Source organism: Cherax quadricarinatus, chromosome 68 (assembly GCF_038502225.1).
Source record: "Cherax quadricarinatus isolate ZL_2023a chromosome 68, ASM3850222v1, whole genome shotgun sequence".
Lineage (NCBI taxonomy): Eukaryota > Metazoa > Arthropoda > Malacostraca > Decapoda > Parastacidae > Cherax > Cherax quadricarinatus.
In genome coordinates, this window is record NC_091359.1 from 16907132 (window position 1) to 16924127 (window position 16996).

Sequence of the window (16996 nt, forward strand, 5' to 3'; positions counted from 1 at the left end):
GACTGAAATATTGTTATATAAGTTTCTCCAGTGTGCAGGTTATTTGTGTATTGAACAGTGAGAAAAAATACACAATGTACACTTTTTTTCTAACTGAATACCATTTGTAACATTCATAAATATATTATTTTTTTGTACAGTGCAGTGCAGTTTTTTCAGAGTTTCTTAAGTTGAAAACATAGAACTGAGGGTATGCATTCTGAGTATTTTCTTTCATCACCTCAATTTTTCTTACTGATATTTTGGGAGGTCTTGCAACCACTGAAAGAAGCAGTTGCATCATCTCTTGACTGACATAATGAATCATCAGAGTATTTTAATCTCTGAAAAAGGTTCAACCCACATTGGAAATGTGTTTAAATATAAGAATATGATGCCTATATTTTGTGTCCAGGCTTTTGGGACATCCCGCATAATAAATAGTACTTCAAGAGCTTTGTTAAAATGTACAAATTGCAGCTCAGCTGATTAGGATTTGACTTGAACTTATCAAGTTTCCTTTTGAAGACAGCCAGGGGTCTGTTAATTTCCCTTATGTATGCTGGGAGGCTGCTGAATAACTTATAAGGGGGAAAAGATAATCCCCAGAACCACTGTAATATTGATTACGACTGATAATAAATGAAGATAAATGGTTCACAGAACCGACAAGTTGATAAATTAGACACATGTGTAACACTTGGGTATCTTTATTGTGGAAATGTTTTGCAACACAGTGGCTTCATCAGTCCTATACAAAGAAGAATCGTGAATATTGGAAGGAGTTTGAGGTAATCAGTCCCTCAGCCTGGAGTCAATGTAATCAGTCCATCAGTCTTGAAAAGAATACAGCATATGTGCAAAGACATGACTTATATACTGTAGACAGGCTAGGTGCAACAGTTGTAGGCAATATCACATTGGACAAATTTACATGTGGAAGTAGTTTATGCATATAGATTAGGCAAGTGAAGAATTCCCTGTATGAAGATCTCCAGATGTTGTTGTGTCTGACAGGAATGTCAAGATAATGTTCCTCATGCAAACTGATTTCATGCCTACCTTTGCATCTGTGGATGATTTGCCTGAACATCAGTACCAATACTTGTTTGCATATGTAACAAACTACATGAATAATTTAGTGTGTTGTACATTATTTGCTTTCCTCATGAATTCAGGCATCATTTAAAATTGATTCTGGTTATAATACTAGAAAATGACTGGGTGGATAATGAGAACTTTTAAAACAAGGGAAATAGTGCCAGTGGTGACACTATACACAAATAACCCGCACATAGAAGAGAGGAGCTTACGGTGACGTTATTTAGTGGTGACACTATTCAAATTGCTTGTGCCCTCTTGCTTAGAGTTGTTCACTGTTGATAGCTTTGTTCAGGGCAGGAGAGAGATCAGAACTAAAAAGATAGAGATCATTTCTTGCCCACATGTGGCCAATAAAGCATTTAAATTATTAGGAATGCCTCAAAGTTCTAAATATGTACTGTACTTGCTGTAGCAAAGGAGAGAGAGATATGTGGAATGTACTTGTGGGATTAGTCCCAATTGTACACAATACCATAACAGCATATTGGAGTGAGAGATATGAGAGAAAATGTAAAATAAACTCAGTGAAAAGCAGGGGCACCATGAGCACAATAAGAGAACATTATATCACATTTATGGGTCCAGACTATTTAGCACTCTTATAGAAGAAATCAAAAACACAGCTAGAACAAATGTAGAAATCTTAAAGAGGTAACTCAACAAATACCTTCACCAAATGCTGCATCAGCCAGGCTGTGATGGATATGTGGGCCAGCAGCAACAACCTGTTTGATCAGGCAAGCATAGGACAAGCTTGGTCCAGGTGCCAGGCTTCAAAAGCAGGAAAATTTCTTGAAAACCATCAAATGTAAGTGGTAAGGTACACTACAGTACATTTTCAGCATGTATATGTTCCATGTATTGTTAATTTTTTGAGTATTGTTAATACTTGATTGTGAAACATTACATGCAGTTTAAATGATTGTAATTTGCACATTCTCCAGGTGCAATGTTTGCAAGTCTACTGTACATTGTGATGAGTGTCCAGCTGTCTCAAATCCCAGTGTCTCTTATACTCCTGGCATCATTCATCTCTGGGATATGTGGAGGCTTCACCTCATGTATCATGACATGTATGAGCTATGTTGCACAGGTAAGCTACATCCTGTGCTGGGTCATAAAAAGCTGATTTTTTTTTTTTTTGACAAGCCGGCCGTCTCCCACCGAGGCAGGGTGACCCAAAAAGAAAGAAAATCCCCAAAAAGAAAATACTTTCATCATCATTCAACACTTTCACCTCACTCACACATAATCACTGTTTTTGCAGAGGTGCTCAGAATACAACAGTTTAGAAGCATATACATATAAAGATACACAACATATCCCCCCAAACTGCCAGTATCCCAAACCCCTCCTTCAAAGTGCAGGCATTGTACTTCCCATTTCCAGGACTTAAGTCTGGCTATATAAAATTAACTGGTTTCCCTGAATCCCTTCACTAAATATTACCCTGCTCGCACTCCAACAGCTCATCAGGTCCCAAATACCATTCATCTCCATTCACTCCTATCTAACACTTCATTCACGCTTGCTGGAAGTCCAAGCCCCTCGCCCACAAAACCACCTTTACCCCCTCCCTCCAACCTTTTCGAGGACGACCCCTACCCCGCCTTCCTTTCCCTACAGATTTATACGCTTTTCATGTCGTTCTACTTTGATCCATTCTCTCTTAAATAACCAAACCACCTCAACAACCCCTCTTCAGCCCTCTGACTAATACTTTTATTAACTCTACACCTCCTAATTTCCACACTCCGAATTTTCTGCATAATATTTACACCACACATTGCCCTTAGACAGGACATCTCCACTGCCTCCAACCACCTCCTCGCTGCAGCATTACAACCCAAGCTTCAAACCCATATAAGAGTGTTGGTATTACTATACTTTCATACATTCCCTTCTTTGCCTCCATAGATAACGTTTTTTTTTTGTCTCCACATGTACCTCAACGCACCACTCGCCTTTTTTCCTTCATCAATTCTGTGATTAACCTCATCCTTCATGAAACCATCTGCTGACACATCAACTCCCAAATATCTAAAAACATTCACTTCTTCCATACTCCTCCTCCCCAATTTGATATCCAATTTTTCTTTATCTAAATCATTTGATACCCTCATCACCTTACTCTTTTCTATGTTCACTTTCAACTTTCTTCCTTTACACACACTCCCAAACTTGTCCATTAACCTTTGCAGTTTTTCTTTAGAATCTCCCATAAGCACAGTATCATCAGCAAAAAGTAACTGTGTCAATTCCCATTTTGTATTTGATTCCCCATAATTTAATCCCACCCCTCTCCCAAACACCCTAGCATTTACTTCTTTTACAACCCCATCTATAAATATATTAAACAACCATGGTGACATTACACATCCCTGTCTAAGACCTACTTCTACCAAAAAGTAGTCTTCCTCTCTTCTACACACCCTAACCTGAGCCTCACTATTCTCATAAAAACTCCTTACAGCATTTAGTAACTTACCACCTATTCCATATACTTGCAACATCTGCCACATTGCTTCCCTATCCACTCTGTCATATGCCTTTTCTAAATCCATAAATGCAATAAAAACTTCCCTACCTTTATCTAAATACTGTTCACATATATGCTTCAATGTAAATACTTGACCTACACATCCCCTACCCACTCTAAAACCTCTTTGTTCATCTGCAATCCTACATTCTGTCTTACCTCTAATTCTTTCAATAATAACCCTGCCCTACATTTTTCCTGGTATACTCAGTAAACTTATTCCTCTATAATTTTTACAATCTCTCTTGTCCCCGTTCCCTTTATATAAAGGGACTATACATGCTGTCCGCCAGTCCCTAGGTACCTTCCTCTCTTTCCTACATTTATTAAACAAAAATACCAACCACTCCAATACTATATATCCCCCTGCTTTTAACATTTCTGCCACGGTCCCGTCAGTTCCAGCTGCTTTACCCCCTTTCATTCTACGTAATGCCTCACTCACCTCCTCCACACTTACATCCTGCTCTTCTTCACTCCTAAAAGATGATATACCTCCCTGGCCAGTACATGAAATTACCGCCTCTCATTCTTCGTCGACATTTAAAAGTTCCTCAAAATATTCTCGCCATCTATCCAATACCTTCATCTCCCCATCTACTAACTCCCCTACTCTGTTTCTAACTGACAAATCCATTTGTTCCCTAGGCTTTCTTAACTTGTTTAACTCCAAAATTTTTACTTCTTTCTTCCTTTCAACACACTGGCTGTATCCCACCGAGGAAAAACGAAAGTTTCTCCTTTTACATTTAGTAATATATACAGGAGAAGAGGTTACTAGCCCCTTGCTCCCGGCATTTTAGTCGCCTCTTACAACACGCATAGCTTATGGAGGAAGAATGCTGCTCCACTTCCCCATGGAGGTAAGAGGAAATAAACAAGAACAAGAACTAGAAAGAAAATAGCAGAAAACCCAGAGGGGTGTGTATATATGTGCTTGTACATGTATGTGTAGTGTGACCTAAGTGTAAGTAGAAGTAGGAAGACATACCTGAAATCTTGCATGTTCATGAGACAGAAAAAAGGACACCAGCAATCCTACCATCATGTAAAACAATTACAGGCTTTCGTTTTACACTCACTTGGCAGGACTGTAGTACCTCCCTGGGCGGTTGCTGTCTACCAACCTACTACCTATAAAAATTTTTCTTATTTTCATTAAAATTTCTTGACAGGGCCTCTCCCACTCTATCATCTGCTCTCCTTTTGCACTCTCTCATCACTCTCTTCACCTTTCTTTTACTCTCCATATACTATGCTCTTCTTATAACACTTCTGCTTTGTAAACACCTCTCATAAGCTACCTTTTTCTCATTTATCACACCCTTTACTTCATCATTCCATCAATCATGCCTCTTTCCTCCTATAACCACAGACTTCTGCCCCACATTCTAATACAGTGGAACCTTGACTTACAAGTTCAATTTATTATTATTATTAATTTAAGGAACTGAAGCTCTATCATTATTAGCTCTATTGTTATAACTATAATAGTAATAATAATAATATATTATTATATTATTATTAGTAGTATTATATTATTATTATTGTTGCTATTATTAATTTAGGGAACTTAAGCTCTATCATTATTATTATTATAATTATGATTATTATTAATTTAGGGAACTGAAGCTCTATCGCTAATATAATAATATAGTAGACCGCCATTGAAGAATTGCTGCACAATTTTATGTAACACGTTGTATATTTAATTTAACGTGGTTCAGTTTGTGGGAAGGAAAAAAAACTTCTCTTTTGCTCAAGCAGCCACCTTGTTGTAGAGCAGCCGGGGAGCCCTCCCCTACCACTCCCCGACACCCCCGTCCACCATCCCAGCATTCGTAATTCATATTGTCCAGTCTTTCTCTGCTACAAGGCAGCTGTGTTTGCCAGTTATGTTATGATATTTTAATTACTATATCTTGTATCTGCCAAGCAATCATGACACCCAGTAGCCATACTAGTGTTGCCGAAAGTGGCACGAAGAGGTATAAGCATTTAAGTCTTAGAATTAACAAATATATTAAACAAGAGATAGCCTGTAGCCGTAACTGAAGTGTTACTTTGTACACAGAAAAAGAGATTAACATGAGTTTGTGTGACTGATTGACTGAATGACACTGAATGACTGACTAAAGTAACTGACTGACTTACTGAGTGACTTTCTGAGTGACTTGACTGACTGAATGACTTACTGAGTGACTTGACTGACTGAATGACTTACTGAGTGACTTGACTGACTTACTGAATGACTTGACTGACTTACTGAGTGACTTGATTGACTTACTGAGTGACCTGACTGACTTATTGAATGATTTGGCTGACTTACTGAATGACTTGACTGACTTACTGAATGACTTGGTGTGGGTGGGTGTGAGTTGGACCTGATTAGGTCGGTTGCCGTGTTCCTCCCTTAAGTCAAGGTGACCTGACCTGACTAGGTTGGGTGTATTGGCTTAACCCTTTCAGGGTCCGTCCCGTAGATCTACGGCTTTACGTTCAGGGTCCAAACCGTAGATCTACGCCATGAGCTCAGCTCACTCTGATAAACTGTGAGTGGTACATTTGGGCCTAGATATGAGAGAATACATCTATGTGGTATGTGTGCACCACATAAAACAGATCCTGCAGCACACTGTGTATAATGAGAGAAAAAAATGAAATCATCATTTTTCGATTAAAACAGCAACTTTGCAGTGTTTTTTCGTATGTTTTTTATAGTTGTATTTGCGATTTCTTGGTCTCATTTGATAGAATGGAAGACATATTAGAGAAATAGAGATGATTTTGATTGGTTTTAGCACTGGAAATGGCTTGAAACTGAGCTCAAAGTAGCAGAAATGTTAAATTTTTGCCGATATTCAAGAGTAAACAAACGACCTCACACGTCTATTACACATCAGCTGGTGGGTCTAATATACATTCACAAATATGGTGATGATATTTATACAATTATTACAGTATTGCATAACAGTAAATCTATTTTTTGGTGTGAATAAAAACTCATTATGTGAATAAAAAATCAAAATGGAATTTATTTGTAAAGCCTCAAAACATAACTAATGAACAGAGGAAATGTTAGTTTAGTGCCAAGAATGCCTACATTGTTCATTCTGGACCCTATTTTGAAATTGGAATATTTTGAACTTTGTGTTAAATTGGCCAAATTAGCAATTTCCGATCACTTTATTTTGTAGTTGAAACAGTTGACTTGGCGATTTCTTGTGCTCAATCGATAGAATAGAAGTAATACTAGTGAAATAGCTAAGAATTTGGTTGATTGGAATAATGTAATTGGCCTAAAATGGGAGTCAAAGTCGGCAAAATCGCCGATTCGTAAATATCGCTGACACATCAAAATTCGCGAGAGCATAATTTCGTCAATTTTCCACCAAATTTCGTACTTTTTGTTTTATTACCTTCACAAAAAGATTCTCTACGATTTCATAAGAAAAAATAACAAATTTTTTTTTTGAAAATTCTTGGACACTGGTGCGTGACTCCAGATTTGGGCCTTGGACCCTGAAAGGGTTAAGCCGGTAGGAGACTTAGACCTGCCTCGCATGGGCTAGTAGGCCTGCTGCAGTGTTCCTTCGTTCTTATGTTCTTATTTACTGAGTGACTTGACTGAGTGACATGACTGACTGACTTGACTGAATGACTTGACTTACTGAATGATTTGGCTGACTTTCTGAGTGACTTGACTGACTTACTGAATGACTTGACTGACTTACTGAATGACTTGACTGACTTACTGAGTGATTTGACTGACTTACAGAATGACTTGACTGAATGAATGTCATGACTGACTTATTGAGTGACGACTGACTTACTGAGTGACTTGACTGTAATAATATTATACAGTGGACCCCCGCATAACGATTACCTCCGAATGTGACCAATTATGTAAGTGTATTTATGTAAGTGCGTTTGTACGTGTATGTTTGGGGGTCTGAAATGGACTAATCTACTTCACAATATTTCTTATGGGAACAAATTCGGTCAGTACTGGCACCTGAACATACTTCTGGAGTGAAAAAATATCGTTAACTGGGGGTCCACTGTATTATTATTATTGCTGAGAAGAAAAAGAGAATGATTTCCATGGAATTAGAGCATGAAATCATAGATAAACAAGAGAGGTGTCCAGGTTTTGGGTTGAGGGGGAAGAGGGAGGGGGGAGCTGGCTCGTAACTCAAATGTTGGCTCGTAACTCAGAACAAAAAATTGACCCAGGGATGGCTCGTCTCAAAAAACTCGTAAGTTGGGACACTCGTAAGTCAAGGTTCCATTGTACTGCATTTTCAAAACTATTCCAACCCTCTTCAACCCCCCCTCCCCCCACTACCCATACTTGCACTAGCCCACCTTTCTGCCAATAGTTGCTTGTATCTCACCCGAACTTCCTCCTCCCTTAGTTTATACACTTTCACCTCCCTCTTACTTGTTGTTGCAATTTTCCTCTTGTCCCATCTACCTCTTACTCTAACTGTAGCTACAACTAAATAATGATCCGATGTATCAGTTGCCCCTCTATAAACATGTACATCCTGGAGCCTACCCATCAACCTTTTATCCACCAATACATAATCTAACAAACTACTTTCATTACGTGCTATATCATACCTTGTATATTTATTTATCCTCTTTTTCATAAAATATGTATTACTTATTACTTATTATTTACATGTGTATTTATTTCTCATTGTTTTCTGTATGTAAAACTATAGTTATTCTCTATAAAATGTATTCTTTGTTAATATTTTTGGGTGTCTGGAACATTAATTGGATTTACATTATTTCTTGTGGAAAATATTGCTTCGGTTTTCATACAATTCGGTTTTGTCAGACTTTCTGGAATGAATTAATCACAAAAACTGAGGTTCCACTATATATTTATTGTAGGAAGTCTGAATAAATGAATGGGTATAATTGAAAACTGGTGTATTAGTGAGGTGCTGTAAAGCAAAGTTGTACAGCTGGGCCCACCTGTATTGTATAGTACACAGGATTATTTATATATACCTGTTGCTGTTAATAATAAAATTAAATACAATAAGAACCCAAAATTACTAACAAGACACATTGCTGGAAATTTTTTGTTGCTTGAAAACTATTTTCTCCATATACTCCCATTCCTAGCATAATTTCTGTTATTATTTCCAAAGAATATCCAATATTTTGCTTTTGTCACTTCACCATTTCATTTTCAAGTACAATACAATAAAAGAATATTTCTTCAATTTGTGCATTTTAATTAATAAAATAACAGGACAGAGATTGTTTCTTTTTTTTTGGGGGGGGGGGGGCAGTGCTATCATCCACATTTATTAGCTTGGTGCAGAATATATATTTTACACCAAGCTAATAAATGCAGGTTTCTGTTTCACTGCAGGTGTTCAGTGTGGATGAAAGGTGGTTTCGTGGATAGTGCACTGGAGAAATACAATATGTTCTGTGCTGAAAGGTGGTAGCCTTGTGATTTTAGAAATGGCACACACTCACTGAAATCCTGATTTACCTTAAGTAACCATCTAATCTTCTCTGACATGATATAGTTGTTTCATATATATACTGTATTGTGCTTGTAGGTTGAACTAACACTAGTACAGTATTTGTAGATTTAAATAATAGTAGTAGTGGATTTAAGGATTTAGCTAACAGTAGCAGTGGATTTAAGGATTAGCTAACAGTATCACTGGATTTAAGGATTTAGCTAATAATAGTAATGTATCTAAGTAGTAGTGGATTTAAGGATTTAGCTAACAGTAGTGCTGTGTCAAAAAGAGAGTGAAAGTGGAAAGAATAAAAATTATTGGCATGTGTTGACAATTCAGTTCCAGCTGCACAGACTGTTAAGTTACAACACAGTGTTTCATGACAAATGTCCAGTGTTACTGTACCATATTGGAAAAGGAAAACAACAGAGAAAATTTTGGCTTGTCTAGTATGAGTATGGTAAGAATTACAACCAGAAGTAAGCGTGTGTGTGAGGAGGGTGGCCTCCCTCAACCCTTCCCAGTAGCTCTTCCATTGTCCATGTATGACTGGTGGGTTTAGTGCTTCACATGAAGTATAAAAATCTTTCAGCCTTCCTGTTTCTACTTCCGTATAAATGGTTTTACTGTTAAGCCATACTTGGTATTATAATTATTATTATGTACCCCCTCAAGGGAGGTTCCTTGATGTTGGTGAGGGTTCTCATTTCAAGGAATTGGACATATCTACCCCATCCTTGGATTAAACATGAATGCCTCCCATTCTGCAGATGCTTTATGACCCCATATTGGTTTAGAGCTTCTTGCTAAATATAGTAATAATAATAATACATAAGGGAAGTGCTAATCCAGTCAAAGTCATACAACACCTGGGGAAATGGAAGGCATTTAGGTTCATTCCAAGGAAATGGAGGACAGGTTCAGTTCGTCGGATCAAAACTCCCTCACCAAGCATCAAGAAACCTCCCTTGAGGGGAAGGTTATATACATAAAGGCATTTGCTGTATTCATAAATACAGCAGCTTAACAAGAGAGATTGCAATACTTACTGGAAAAATTTCTCATTCACATGCATTGAAGGGTGTACCATGATGTCATTACCCGGTTCATTACTTAGATAATGCGCATGACTGGGTTACACAACATTACCACCTAGATGACACGAGACTCGCTTTGTGCTAGAGGTGAGAGGCTCGTTGCAAGTGCCAAAAAAACAAAATTCACATTAAATGCTAAACTCATGTGGGTCACTCAGAGCAAGACATGATGGAGGCATGATCCTCTTCTGCTCTGTGCAAGACAGACACACTTCCTCTTTGTACGTGCCAAGTGTACTTCTCTGAAGAAAACACGACAAAATTATGGCCTTCTAACATGTTCATTGATGATACTGGTACATTTCTTTAATTTGAAGAGATCTGTATCTCAGCAGATAAAGCAGGACTTGCTGAATTGATGAATATACAAAGGAAATATATAAAATTATTCCTGAAACAACTGATCAGAATATTGTGTCCTTGATCCGAGTGGAGAATGCAGAAGTTGCTGGATTTGCAAAGAAAATACGTAAAATGATTCCTAAAATAAATGATCATGTACTGTATATATATATATATACATATATATACGTATATATATATTTCTTTTTTTTGCAAGTGGAAAGTAAATTTTTAATTACATGCACATATTAAATTCCGTATTGACAGGCCAGCAGTTTCCATGCACGAACAATGCGTGTGGGAATCCTGGAGAGTATGATATTTGTTGGTGGCACAATTGGACCAGTCCTGGCAGGATGGGTTCAGAAAATTGGTGGACGGTCCTCCACTTTCACTCTCATTATGACATGTCATGCAGCAGTTGTCATCTATATAATTGCATTTGTTCGCAATATTCCTCCAAGGTTTGTGAACCTGGCTGGTATGTTTATGCTAGTTTTGGCATCAGTAGTTTATGTACTACAACATGCTAGTTGTTTTGTAATGTAGTAGCTGCTTCTTATGTGTTTTAAATATTAATATTAGAAATCATAGTGCAGTAAATGCATGTGCATGTGCTTAAAAAGTGGGTGATGTAATGGTTATTTCTAACACACTGGCTGTCTCCCATGAAGGTAAGGTGAACTGAAAAAGAAGAAACACTTCCACCATCACTGTCTTGCCATAGGCATGGTAATACTACACCATACAGTTTATCTGGTATAATCAACGAGCTTATTCCTCTATAATTCTTACAATCGTTTGCCCTTTTTTCCTTATACAAGGGAACTAGGCCAGGGGTTCCCAACCTTTTCTGTGCCCTGCACCCATAGGAAATGTTTGATTATTGTTGCACCTCCTGCAAAAGTATTAAATATCACATTTGAAGATGAAGAAGTCAGATTTCTAATTTTTTAATCACAAATTGGTAAAATAAATGGAATTGTGCTCTTTATTAGGACTCTTTGTTGCACCCCCCTGAAATGCCATCTTGCACCCCCCTGGGGGTGCAGGCACCCCAGGTTGGGAACCCCTGAACTAGGCACACTGTCTGCCAATCCCAAGTTACCTTTTACCCCTTTTAGTCATTTGTTGAACAAAACCACCAACTACTCCAAAACTGTATTCCTCCCTTTTAACATTTTTATCTTGATCCCATCAATCTCAGCTGCTTTACTCCCTTTCATTTTACCCACCCCCTCAAGCACCTTCCCCACACTTGTATCTGGCTCTTCCTCACTCCTAAAAGATGTTATATCTCCCTGCTCAGTGCGTCAAATCACTGCTGCCTCTCTTCATCAGCATTTAGCAGCTTCTCAAAATATTCCCTTCATTCCAGTATCTTCACCTCCCCATCTATTAACTCTTCCCTCTTTTTAACTGTTAAATCCATTCATTCCTCAGGCTTTCTCAGGTTATTAATCTCACTCCAAAACCTCTTCTTATTTGCAGCAAAATTTGTGGACAGAACCTCACCCACATTCTAATGGCTCTCCTTTTACACTCCCTTAGCACTTAGTTAACCTCTCTTTTACTCTCCATATACTTCACCCTCCTTATATCATTTCTACTTCCTAAAACCTTACATGCCAGCTTTTTTTTTTCTCTTGCCACTCTCTTTACTAATCTTACCACTCTCTTCAACCAATCACTCCTCCTCCCTCTCACATCCAACCTTTCAATGTGTCTGGAACAAGTCACAACTAAACCATAAATTGGATATAAACTATCAGATAATTTTTGGTTCATCCTGGACTGTTATTAAGCCATAATGTGATAACTGTCAAAGATGGACCTAAATGCTATCTATAGGCTTATGTTCTATTTGTGGACTAGTTATGAATTAAACAAATGTTGTGTCACTCCAGTGGGAAAAATCTTTTCATTACATACTGTGAATTTCTCTGAACTCAGGCATCCACCACAAACCTCGTGGATCCGTAGTGGCTGTTCCTTTCAGCACTTGAGGGAGTGTGCAGGAACGGTCGTGAAAGAGAGGCAAGAAAAACGGCGCACGTATCTGTTGTGGTTGCTTGCTGCTGCCACTGTTGTTATGATTTGTACTTCTGGTAAGTTCACTTAACTACATGTTACAGCAGTTATTTTGTTGTCCTACTTTCTTTGTAAAGCTGAGATGTAATGGAAACTTGCCCAGAACATACATTTTAAGTTACAATGATAGAAAAGTATGTGGATCACTATTTAGCATACAAGCAGATTTTTTTTGTTGCATTGGCCATTTATTATCCAGGTAGTGACCCAAGGTAGTCAGTGTATTCTCTATCATTCTTTCAATAGCTGTCTTCCCGAAGGTGCATGAAAATCACAAAGCGTACATTTTAAAAAGAGAAACTGATTTTACACATGTGGAATGAGATGAGTAAATGTGAGAATGGGTTAAAATTATTTATATTGATGTTAATATATCAATACAGCTCAATCTTGGCTGATGTATATAAGAAAACCGGAAGAGGGCAGTCTACTTATTGACCCAGCATTTTTTTAACCCTTTGATTGTCGCAAGCCCACTTCCGAAACTCATTCTATGTCGCAAAATTTTTGGAAAAAAAAAATTATCCTTTCTTATGAAATGATAGAGAATCTTTTCCCAATGCTAATGCCACCAAAAGTATGAAATTTGATTGAAAACTTAAGGAATTATGTTCCCGCGAAGTTAGCGATCTCAGCAATATATATGCATCGGCGATTTTGTTGACTTTGAGCCTTATTTTCAGCCAGTTTTGTTGTTCAAGTTGACCAAACTCATAGCTATTTCTTTAGAACTCCATTTTTTCTATCAATTGAGTACAAGAAACCACCCATTTACCTATTTCAGCTATTCAATAAAGTAGTCAGAAATTGGCAATTTGGCCAGTTTCATGCAAATTAACCCTTAAACTGTCCAAACGTAGCTCTACATTTGCATGCGTAACACTCCAAACGTAAATCATTCCTTCAAATTTGGCACAATAGGCTTGAGTTGCCTAGACATGAAAAAATGGGTCTGTGCACTATTAAAAAAATCTGGGAGCACTTAGTACCTTGTGGGAGCTCCAGTTCAATTGAGTGCCAGCTACAGCAAATAGCATGGCAAACACCAGGGATTCACTGATGCCATGTCGCATTAACATTCCCATTTTAAGAGGAAAGTGAAAACAGGTTAAATAAATACATGAGTGAGTGTGGGTGGGTGTGAGTTGGACCTGACTAGCTTGTGCTACTAGGTCTGATTTCATGCTCCTTCCTTCAGTGGATGTGACCTGACTAGGTGGGTCATTGATCTAAGCCAGGGGGAGGGTGACATGTACCTGCCTTGCATGGGCCAGTAGGCCTGCTGTAGTGTTCCTTTCTTATGTTCTTATGTATTCAGTAGGCTGGCTGGCTGGCTTGCTTTGGCTGTCTCTGGCTGTTTCTCTATCTATATCTCTATCTGTCTATATCTCTGTCTATCTCTATATCTGTCTATCTACATATCTGTCTATCTATATCTCTGTCTATCTATATCTCTGTCTATCTATAACTCTGTCTCACATGTACACATAAGTACAGTTATTATACATAGTGTAAATTACCTAGAATAACCCAAAAATTCCAGGCAAAGATAAACATAGATAGACAGACAGATAGACAGAAACATGTTTGTATGTATCAGTGAAAACAAACAAAGCCAGGGTTCCCCGAGCATCCATTTATCAAATATCGAGCTGATAACAGATGCCATAACACGATTCTTCTAGGAGTGTGATATGTATATACTCCAGGCAGTCAGAAAGACAGATAAGCAGAGACAGGCAGACAGGCAAGCAGATAGACAGAGACAGACAGATAGGCAGACAGACAGACAGACAGAGCCTTTCTCTAGCATCATGTAACCCGCATTAAAGTGTACAGTTATAATGGTATTTAATCATCTATAATGACCATATATTTACTTTTTTCCTTTTTTTTCATTTCAGGCGAGATGGATATATCTTACTTGTATGTCAAAGATAAGCCAATTGAATGGTCTTTCGAAAAGTATACATGGTATTTTTCACTGAAGTATGGCCTAGGGGCATTAACACTTCTGGGGATTCTACCATTTTGTTCCAAAATACCAGATATGATCCTGGCTCTGATTGGCCTGACAAGCAAATTAGGAGGTCTGGCGCTTTTAGGAATTGCCTGGGAGGATACTTCTGTCTTTCTCAGTAAGTCTGCAGTACCTTCCATGTTTATGATTTTTTTTTAATACATCAGCCATTCTTCTCCATGGTAGGGTGATATTAGTATTATTACCAGGTTTTATTGTTATTGTTTTTAACACACTGATCATCTCCCACTGAGACAGGGTGACCTGAAAATGAAGAAACTTAATTCCTTCAGATTGTTTCAGACTGTGGAACAGAACTCTCCAGGCTGAGGGACTGACAACCTTAAATCTCCGACTGCAAGGGCAATGGACTGATTACATTGTCTTCACATCTCTACTGCTCCTGCCTACTTTCGTACTCGACTGAAGAAGCCTACTGTGTAGGCGAAATGTTTTGGAATAAAGTTGCCTAACTGTTGCCCATGTGCCTTACCTACCAACCTGTCGGTATTATATACCATTTTAATATTCACTCTGTCAGACACTGCAACACAAGGGCATCTTGGTACAGAAGAGAAAACACCTTGGACAACTTTTTCAAGTGAGAATTGTTGGATCTGAGAGAGACGTGACCTCTCAGTGACTACATTCTTTCTACTACCACCTTGCACATCTCCTTCCGACAGTATATAAGTCTCCACACTGTCCCTTGTTCCTTCCGATTGTTTCAGACTGTGGAACAGAACTCTTCTCCAGGCTGAGGGACTGACAACCTCAAATCTCAAACTACAAGGGTGATGGAGTGATTACATTGTCTTCACATCTCTGTTGCTCCTGCCTACTTTTGTACTCGACTGAGGAAGCCTGCTGTGTAGGGGAAACATTTCGGAATAAAGTTGCCTAACTGTTGCCCATGTGTCTTACCTACCGCCCCATGGAGTTGTTCTTATTATTATTATTATTATATTATTATTATTTATTATTATTATTATTATTATTACTTCTTTTTAACAGGTGCTGCCCTATCGATGTTAAGTACCTGGATCCTTCCAACACTCAGATCTGCCATGTCCAAGTTGGTAGAACCTAATGAACATGGTAAGAATACAGTACACTATTCTAAGCTGTATTATGCAATGTACTGTATGATATGCATCATTATTAAATCTGTAAGAGTTATGCAGCTCTTTGAAATGGTAGGCAATCAGGTTTAATCCAAGGAGGGAAGAGTTCTCTAGTTCCTTGGATCGAGGTACCCTGTCTATGAATCTAGCTTACAAACAGACTCTGAGCTTGACTGATTTATTTTTTCTAAGCTGTATTTTTTTTAACACATCCACTGAACCCAGTAAAGAAAGAAATACTTTCACCATCATTCATACATAATCACTGTCTTTGCAGAAGTGCTCAGATATGACAGTTTAGATGTCATTCCAAATAGCTAATATCCCAAACCCCTCCTTTAAAGTGCAGGCATTGTACTTCCCACCTCCAGGACTCGAGTTCAGCTAACCGGTTTCCTTGAATCCCTTCACAAAATATTACCCTGCTCACACTCCATCTTGTCAGGTCCCAAAAACCATTCATCTCCATTTACTCCTATCTAACACACTCACATATGCTTGCTGCATATCCAAGCCCCTTGCACACAAAACCTCTTTTACCCCCCTCCCTCCATCCTCTCCTAGGACAACCCTACCCTTCGTCCCCTCTACTACAGATTTATACACCCTCCATGTCATCCTATTTTGCTCCATCCTCTGTAAATGACCAAACTATCTCAACAACCCCTCTTCAGCCCTCTGAATAATACTTTTAGTAACTCCACACCTTCTTTTAATTTCCACACTATGAATTTTCTGCATAATATTTACACCACACATTGCCCTTACACATGACATCTCCACTGCTTCCAGTATGTTGTCTTTTATGCCTGACCAGGATTACTATATAAGGGCTACATTTTTTCAAAGTGGCCAAGACTTTACATATATCATAAGTCTAGATTTTTCAGAGAATTGGAATCAAAGCCAAAATTTGGCAATGTAATATGTTAGAAAATATTTGTGCTTGCAGTAGTGTGTGGCACAAAGTGCTAACAAGTCATATTATGGCCATAGCTTACAGGATGAGATTATTGTACAGACAGTAGGATTCTAGGACACTAGTTAGCACGACTTAGTCCTGAAGTTGGGAAATAGTGTCTGCACTCTGAGGAATGAGTGAGATGTTGCTATTCAGAATGTCATCTGATTTGTGATGTCCATGCACTTCTGGGAAAACAGCTGTTTAATGTGACATTGCATGTGTTTCTTTTATGGATTAC

The 16996-nt window shown here is 38.2% G+C and overlaps 1 protein-coding gene across 3 annotated transcripts in view; it reads left to right on the forward strand.

The window, feature by feature from the left end:
• Window positions 1-16996, forward strand: part of LOC128697726 (proton-coupled folate transporter) — a 41933-nt gene that overhangs the window by 11664 nt on the left and 13273 nt on the right. For all 3 annotated transcript variants that reach the window (XM_053789589.2, XM_053789590.2, XM_070099730.1), the window contains 5 exons: window positions 2028-2176; window positions 10827-11023; window positions 12513-12667; window positions 14555-14788; window positions 15685-15768. In XM_053789589.2, coding sequence (XP_053645564.1) covers window positions 2028-2176; window positions 10827-11023; window positions 12513-12667; window positions 14555-14788; window positions 15685-15768 — 819 coding nt within the window. The remainder of the gene's footprint in view (window positions 1-2027; window positions 2177-10826; window positions 11024-12512; window positions 12668-14554; window positions 14789-15684; window positions 15769-16996) is intronic.